The sequence below is a fragment of the Haliotis cracherodii genome, unplaced genomic scaffold (genome assembly GCF_022045235.1).
Source record: "Haliotis cracherodii isolate W230 unplaced genomic scaffold, xgHalCrac1.p SCAF_13, whole genome shotgun sequence".
Classification (NCBI taxonomy): domain Eukaryota; kingdom Metazoa; phylum Mollusca; class Gastropoda; order Lepetellida; family Haliotidae; genus Haliotis; species Haliotis cracherodii.
Window position 1 is genome coordinate 31,288,842 of NW_027266268.1, and position 7,039 is coordinate 31,295,880.

Below are 7,039 nucleotides of genomic sequence, written 5' to 3' on the forward strand. Positions count from 1 at the left end.
TGAAAAATGATATATCCAAATTTTAGATAGATGATATATCCAAAAATATACAATTTTGTATATACGATATATCCACAATTGTTTTTCTTTGTGTACATTGGTAAAGATAATTGCTATATATTCGTAAATAATTATTATGTATGTACAAAATGCAATGTTTCAAGTTGATCATTGTGTTTCCTTGTCTATGTTGGTAAAGTGGGATAATTGCTATGCATTGTTATATAAATATTTTTAAGTCGATTAAAATTATAAGCAAGTTTCAAATAAAACTGATATAGTGGCGTGTAACATTACTGAAATGTTTAATTAGTACTTCACGCTGTGCTTCGGTCCTGCCCCACACTGAAGCACATGTAAGACATGTCGGGTCTCCCTGGGCAAGTGAATTTGTTCGAATTGTGCCTCTGTTCACCCAGCAGTGAATGGGTATCCGGTAGGATGAGATGGCAATGTGGTTGTTAGCCACCTAGCGCCTAACAGGCAACTTGGGTTGTATACTCCCCAGGGAGCTGAGAATGATTGTTGAGCGCACATTTATCCACTGAACGGGGTAATAAATGTCTAAGCGCTTAGAGCATGCTTATGCATGGAGTACAGCGCCATATAAATGGACTAGTATTATGGACCAGTACGTACTCTCCTTGCAATGATATTGACAGGTAGGCGATTGAGACGTCTGGTGCTTTTCCTGGCGCGGTGCTTGGTTCACATTATGGTCAAATGCACACAGCGGTTTAGCAGGCGGAGGTGATTGCACTGGCGGTGACTTCTATATGATAATTACTCGAAAGTGTTAAAATCGATTTGTGCTGAGCTATCGGTTTAATTGTCGGTTATATATTGCATGTAAATAGGCATCATGGGTGAATTTCGCTTATTATCAACTATATTAAAATCAAGTTGAATTCAGCTTAATATCGTTTGCAAGTCAACAGACAACGACTGAAAATGTATTGTACAACAGAGGCAAGAAAAAAAATACAAATTATTAACAATATGAATACTAAACAAAAAAGTACTCACGGAAATGAAAAAAAACTGTTTTTAAATGCAGTTAATATACAAAATATGTAAATATTCAAACAACTAAATTAGTACTAATTGGGCCGTGACACAAATACAGCGTATCAAATGTTTTTATGCCTTTTTAAGTGTGTATAAATGTGAATAAAACAGACTATTGTGAAACAGGGCATAACCAGGTGTAAGTAAATCAAGGTGACCTATGACACCTTGACGACAGGTGAGAACAGGTGCATAATGCCTATAGTCTGTTTCTGCTATGTCAATTTGGACTTAGTTTTATTTTTTAATGTTGAAAGTGCCGACAAATTACCTCCTGTAAAGTACATTTTGTATTGTTCACTGAGATCAATTTAGCAAATCCAGACTAGTACTTTTCGAGTTGTTTTGGTATTTCGTATTTACAGCTATGTAACACTTTGTGTCGATTTTTAAATTGAGAAAAACAGTTGTTTTTTTCATTTCCGTGAGTACTTTTTTAATACCTGTGCGATATACAGGTACACGTGCGCGTAATTTAATGAAAGAGACCGATTCGTTTGTCATTGCGTAACGTCTGGCTGAATATCTCACATTCTAACGAAATCTCGAAATAATTATTTTATTATCTGAGATGTCGAACTGACCAATGGGAATTATGTTTGAGGCCGATTGAGAAAAACTTGAGTTAATATTGTGACACGAAAGCAACTTTAAAATGCATTGCCACTTTTGGTATGTAAAATGGGAACAGTTCAGAAAAACAACAACAGCCTTCTTCTGACAATTCCCATATTCACATCTCACAAGTACGTTATATCTACACTCTTCAAAAAAGGAAACGCACTGGTAGACTTCTAGTAATTTTATTGTACCCAATAAAGACGATATATACTATTAAAAAAATGAAACGCATAACCCGGATTTACTGGGAAAATGTTGTATATTCAAACATGAATAACTTGGTAGGAAATGAACTTGAGTACATGAAATTTTACATCCGTTTAGGAGAGATCAATGTCTATGCAATGATGTCTATAACTTGAGGTAAGGCATTCACAATATTCCTCAAACGTGAATGGAGTATCAATATCTGTTGTGCCCACCACGGGCACGAATAACAGTTCTCACACGCCTAATCATGGACTGGATGAGACGCTGGATAACGGCCTGGGGAATCCTCCGCCACTCCTCCTGCAGAAATGCAGCTAGTGCCTGGAGAGTACAGGTGCGCTATTGGGTTAAGATCCGGGTAACGGGACGGCCAGGGGAGCACGTTGACATTGTTAGCAGCGAGAAAGGTCATTGTGACACGTGTCGTGTGGTGCCGGGCGTTGTCCTGCTGGAAAATCTCACGTTGGACGTCAATGGCTAGCAGGAGGTGTTGTACATGTAGCAGGATGGTGTCTCTGCAGGTTTCCCTGGACGTGGACAATATCGGTACGATCATTGTAGGATATTTCCGCCCACATCATCACACTCCCTCCATCAAATCTGTCCACTTGACGCACGCAGTTAGGGGTATAACGTTCATGAAAACGTCTGTAGACCCGGTTCCTACCATCACGTCTCTGCAACAGGAATCTGGACTCATCGCTAAACCAAATGCGTCGCCAGTTGCGAAGGTTCCAGGCAGTCACGTTGTTACACCAACGGAGACGATGTGCAAGATGGTGACTACGCAGCACGTTCCCGACGTAGGGTCTCTTGGCTCTCAGTCCATGTTCTCTCAGCCTGTTCCGTACAGTCTGGCCTGATATCCTCCTAAGTCCTGGCACCCTGGCTGCAGTGCTCTCACCCGTAGCAGTACTGTCACGCAAATGGAGGACCCGGATGTAGCGATCCTGGCCTGGTGACTCTTGTTGTGCCTGTTTGGTTGTAGCGAGCTGCAAGCCGTAATATTGTGGTTTGGCTAACATTCAGACGCCGGGCAACAGAAGATTGGGACTCTCCAGCCTGCAGTCTTCCAATGGTGATGTTCCTTGTGGCAGCATCAAGATGTGGCATGTTCATTTGGCTTGGAAACACCTTCCGAACGAATGCCTATTTCCGAAAGCAAGTTTGCTTTTTACTGACAAACACTGCATGCTTTTCCTGCCCAATTTCAACGTGTAAGATGCCACTTGTTGCGTTGTGGCGATGCATTTCTTACTCATTCTCAAAAAATCACATCAAAGTCAATATTTTCAAACAAAATCGATTTGTTGCAAACGGAAGTGTGTCAATTGATGCTCTTATCAATATTGATACATACTTTGACGATAATATGAATACAATAGGTATTATTTTCGTTTTGACATATCAGTAACACCTATGCGTTTCTTTTTTTTTGGATAGTATATTTAATTCAATATCAAAGATACAAATATGAAATTTTGGAACTCGATAGTCTAATGTTATCGGTGTACAGTGGAATTGGAAACTGTTTATTGTCATGTCACATAAGGCCACAAGGTTGTGCTGAACTCAGTATTTCGTATCTCCTCGGCACTGACTGGATAATTGTACGAATTGTGTCCTGCGCCATTCTGCTTGTAACGCGTTGGCCAGTTGTGGGAGTGTCTGCGGAGTGTTCTGATATTGACCAACACGTCGATCGAGTTCATCCCAGAAGTGTTCGATTGAGTTGAGATCTGGAGGTCTCGACGGCGAGGGCAAGTCGCTGATGTTGGCTTTATGAAGGCAGTCAACCCTGACACGAGATGTCTGCGGTGAAGCGTTGTCCTGTTGAAACAGCTCCCTCCGGCGATCAATGATTGGAAGAAGGTGAAGTTGAAGAATTTGGTTCATGTAGCGATTTGCTGTAAAATTTCCCCGAACCACAACCAAGTCAGATCTCGTGATGTAGGATATGGCCCCCAACACCATGACACTACCACCACCAAATTTGTCGAATTCACGTACACAATGTGGGGCAAAACGCACATTTCGACGACGATAAACATGTTGTCATCCCATCTTACCGGTGAAGAAGTATTCGTGATTTATCGCAAAACCACACTCGTCTTCAGTTTCTCTAATTCCAAGGCTGTAAGGTATGGCACCAACGCAAGCGTCGCTGTCGCAGGATGTGTTGCAAAACAGGGACGACAACTGGTCTTCTGGCTCGGATTCCAGCCTCGCGAAGATGGTTCCTGACAGTCTGGTCCGATATCCTCCTCAAACCAGGAATGCGTCCTGCAGTCTCCGTAGCTGTGGCATTGCGATGACGTAGGTGGAACAGTCGAATGTAGCGATCCTGTGCAGGGGTGGTAACTCTTGGTCGACTGGTTCTCGGACGGTCTGCAGTCGAATTGAACTGTGTGTATCGGTCCCAAAGGCGGCAAATGGTGCTGTGGTGGACGTTGAAGAGGCGTCAACAGAAGACCGCGATTCCCCTATTGGATACGTCCTATGGCGATGTTCCGATCGCCAGCGCTGAGTGCGATATCATCCTCAAACCAGGATGCTAGCATCGTATTGTGATTTTGAACATCCGGGTGCGGAAATAACATGTAATACATGTATATGTCCGCTCTGAACACATCACGCTGTGTAATGTATCAAACACACGCATAGTTGGGTGCAAACCCAATTCAGTTTATTTCTCACAAATTAAACCACCAGCGGCGGTACAGGAGCATATGTCCATTGTCATACAATAAAGAATAAGCACCTTAAAGATATGTACCATTAATCTTGCTAACTGTTTTTAATCTATAATCGACCCGTGAAGATTCCGTGGTAGAATAGATCTTCAGCAACCCATACTTGCCGTAAAAGGCGACTATGCTTGTCGTAAATCCCAATTGCGTGGATCGATGCTCATGATGTCAATCACTGGATTGTCAGGTCCTGACTCAATTATTTTACAGACCGCCGTCATATAGCTGGAATATTGCTCAATGCGGCGTTAAACAAAAACAAACAAACTAATCTATAATCTTTTGGGAAGATGATAATGGAAAATGTCGTCAACCTGACGTATTTTACATTTTACATTAAAAATGACAAGGATGTGAATTACATCATTAAAAGATAAAATAATCTACACACTGAAATTCAGTGATTACAGCAGGGCAGGCATGTTCCGCCCACACAATTTGCATATACAGTAAATGACACCGTATATGACACCGTACAGAAAGCGTTACTACTTTTGACAACGTTATTTATGAAGATAAATCATTTGGTGGAAAACAAATCCCTTTATCAAACCACTTCTCAATATCCGTGTAGAATGTCCTGTACTTGTCAACATGCCACAATCTCTCACATAGTTCACACATAGGCATCGCCTCGTAGTGATAGGTCATATATACAATATGTCCATCTCTAACGATAGGGTACTCCTCCAAAACGGACTGATACTGGTCCTTCAGGCGTAGAATATTGACATAGTCTCTTTCACTGTCAGCCAGCTCGGCCAACTGCTGTGCAAGGCGCTGAGGTGAAACGAAGTCAGCTGTGTTGATGAAGGTTCCTGGGGGCGCAACGGCACTGTAGTCACCACCACCCGTGGTCACAAGGATCATATCTGAGTTAAAATATCGGAAAAACTTCTCCGTTATGTAGTCTTTACAAAACGCATTTTCAAAGGCTAGGTAGAATTTATATTTTTTCGAGACATGTTTTAGACATGATTCGTCATCAGACCTGGGGCATTTTATATTACCACAACCACCGAATATATCAACCTGGATATATTTACTCAGCTCCAGAACATATTCCATTCTTCTACTCATGGTTTTGCAGTTGCTAACCATCCATGCAACCGTTCCCTTCTTCGATGACCATATTTGTGTGTAGTTTCTTGGTGGTTGTTCGCGTTTACGAAATGTTCCATTATTCGTTCGGAAGATTCCGTATGGGGCCCTGATATCGGAGTCTGCTCTGTAGTCCATGGTCCAGTTGAACCTTGAGCTCCAGTGTCCGTTGTACAAATGTAACTCCTTCTTCGACCATCGTGGAGATTCGTGATTATGTAATACCCACACTTGGTTTTTCAGTTTCTCTGGTGGCGCTTTGTCTAAGAGCTGTGCTGTAAACACAAGGGCTTCACTCTGCTCATAAAAGGCTCTGTTTGTCGTGACTCGACATCGGGATTCTGGACATCCACGCAAGGGATGTAATCTCGAAAACTGTAAAACTGGATGATATCTCGTCGGAGAATACCATAGGATAACCTTTGTGTCAGTTGTCACTAGATCAGTCGCTGGCTCAATAACACCTCTTCTTAAAAGCACTTCAAGGCTTTTGTTCTGTCCTCTTGGAATGACTATGTTTGGCTTAGATCGATGTTCTTGTTGAAGCGTTCTCACAGCAGTGTGGCCCCAGGAGGAGGTCCTTAGTTCTGTAAATTTTTTTAAATCGTAGGTTTTTGTTTTTTCATTAAATTTGTCGAGGTTGGAAGAACTCAAGTTTGACGAGTCTCCACTCAGCATTAACAGTCTGTTCCAGTGGACGGTGTCTCCATTATCAGTCAACAGTGTCTTGGTCAAGTATTCATGGAGCGATTTTCCTGCGTCCCTTAGATACATAAGCTTGGGAGACAAGCTATTATATAGCAGGCAAAGAGTGGCCAAGACGCATGCTACTTTGAAAAGACAAGACCTTTTCAAAAGGTGCCAAAATCTGAAATGAGAAGAACTGGGTAATGGTTTGGTGATCTCATTACAATTCTAGAATGATTATCATTTATTATTTCAGTTGGAACTAGTTGTCCTTAAACAAGTATCTGATGAAATTGAATTAAGTAGATGCCTGCCAACAGTGACCAACCATTAAATACTTTGACACACCCTGTTTACTGATACCCATTCCGATGTTGTTGTTGTTGTTGTTGTTGTTGTTGATATTAGTCTCAATGCCCTAATGTCTTTATTTGAGACATAATAAACAAATTTAAGTCAGCGCTTACAGACATATAATTCTTTGTCTGAGAAGAGACGCGAAACAACCTATTTTCCAGAGGGCAAACTATATTTATCACTCCACCAACCCACACCATACACTGACAGAAATAGTGTGTAAAGTTTACTAACATAGTTAGTTG

General features: G+C 41.5%; 1 protein-coding gene across 1 annotated transcript; it reads right to left on the reverse strand.

Annotated features, from left to right (window-relative positions):
• Positions 1–5,156: 5,156 nt before the first annotated feature.
• On the reverse strand, positions 5,157–6,428 carry LOC139459180 (alpha-(1,3)-fucosyltransferase C-like). The gene has a single exon (XM_071240633.1). The coding sequence runs from the start codon at positions 6,426–6,428 to the stop codon at positions 5,157–5,159; it is 1,272 nt and encodes a 423-aa protein (XP_071096734.1).
• Between the last annotated feature and the right edge of the window lie 611 nt (positions 6,429–7,039).

Bases quoted from the DNA above. Each gene is read 5' to 3' on its own strand.
- LOC139459180 (XM_071240633.1), bottom strand. From the start codon at position 6,428: ATGCTGAGTGGAGACTCGTCAAACTTGAGTTCTTCCAACCTCGACAAA.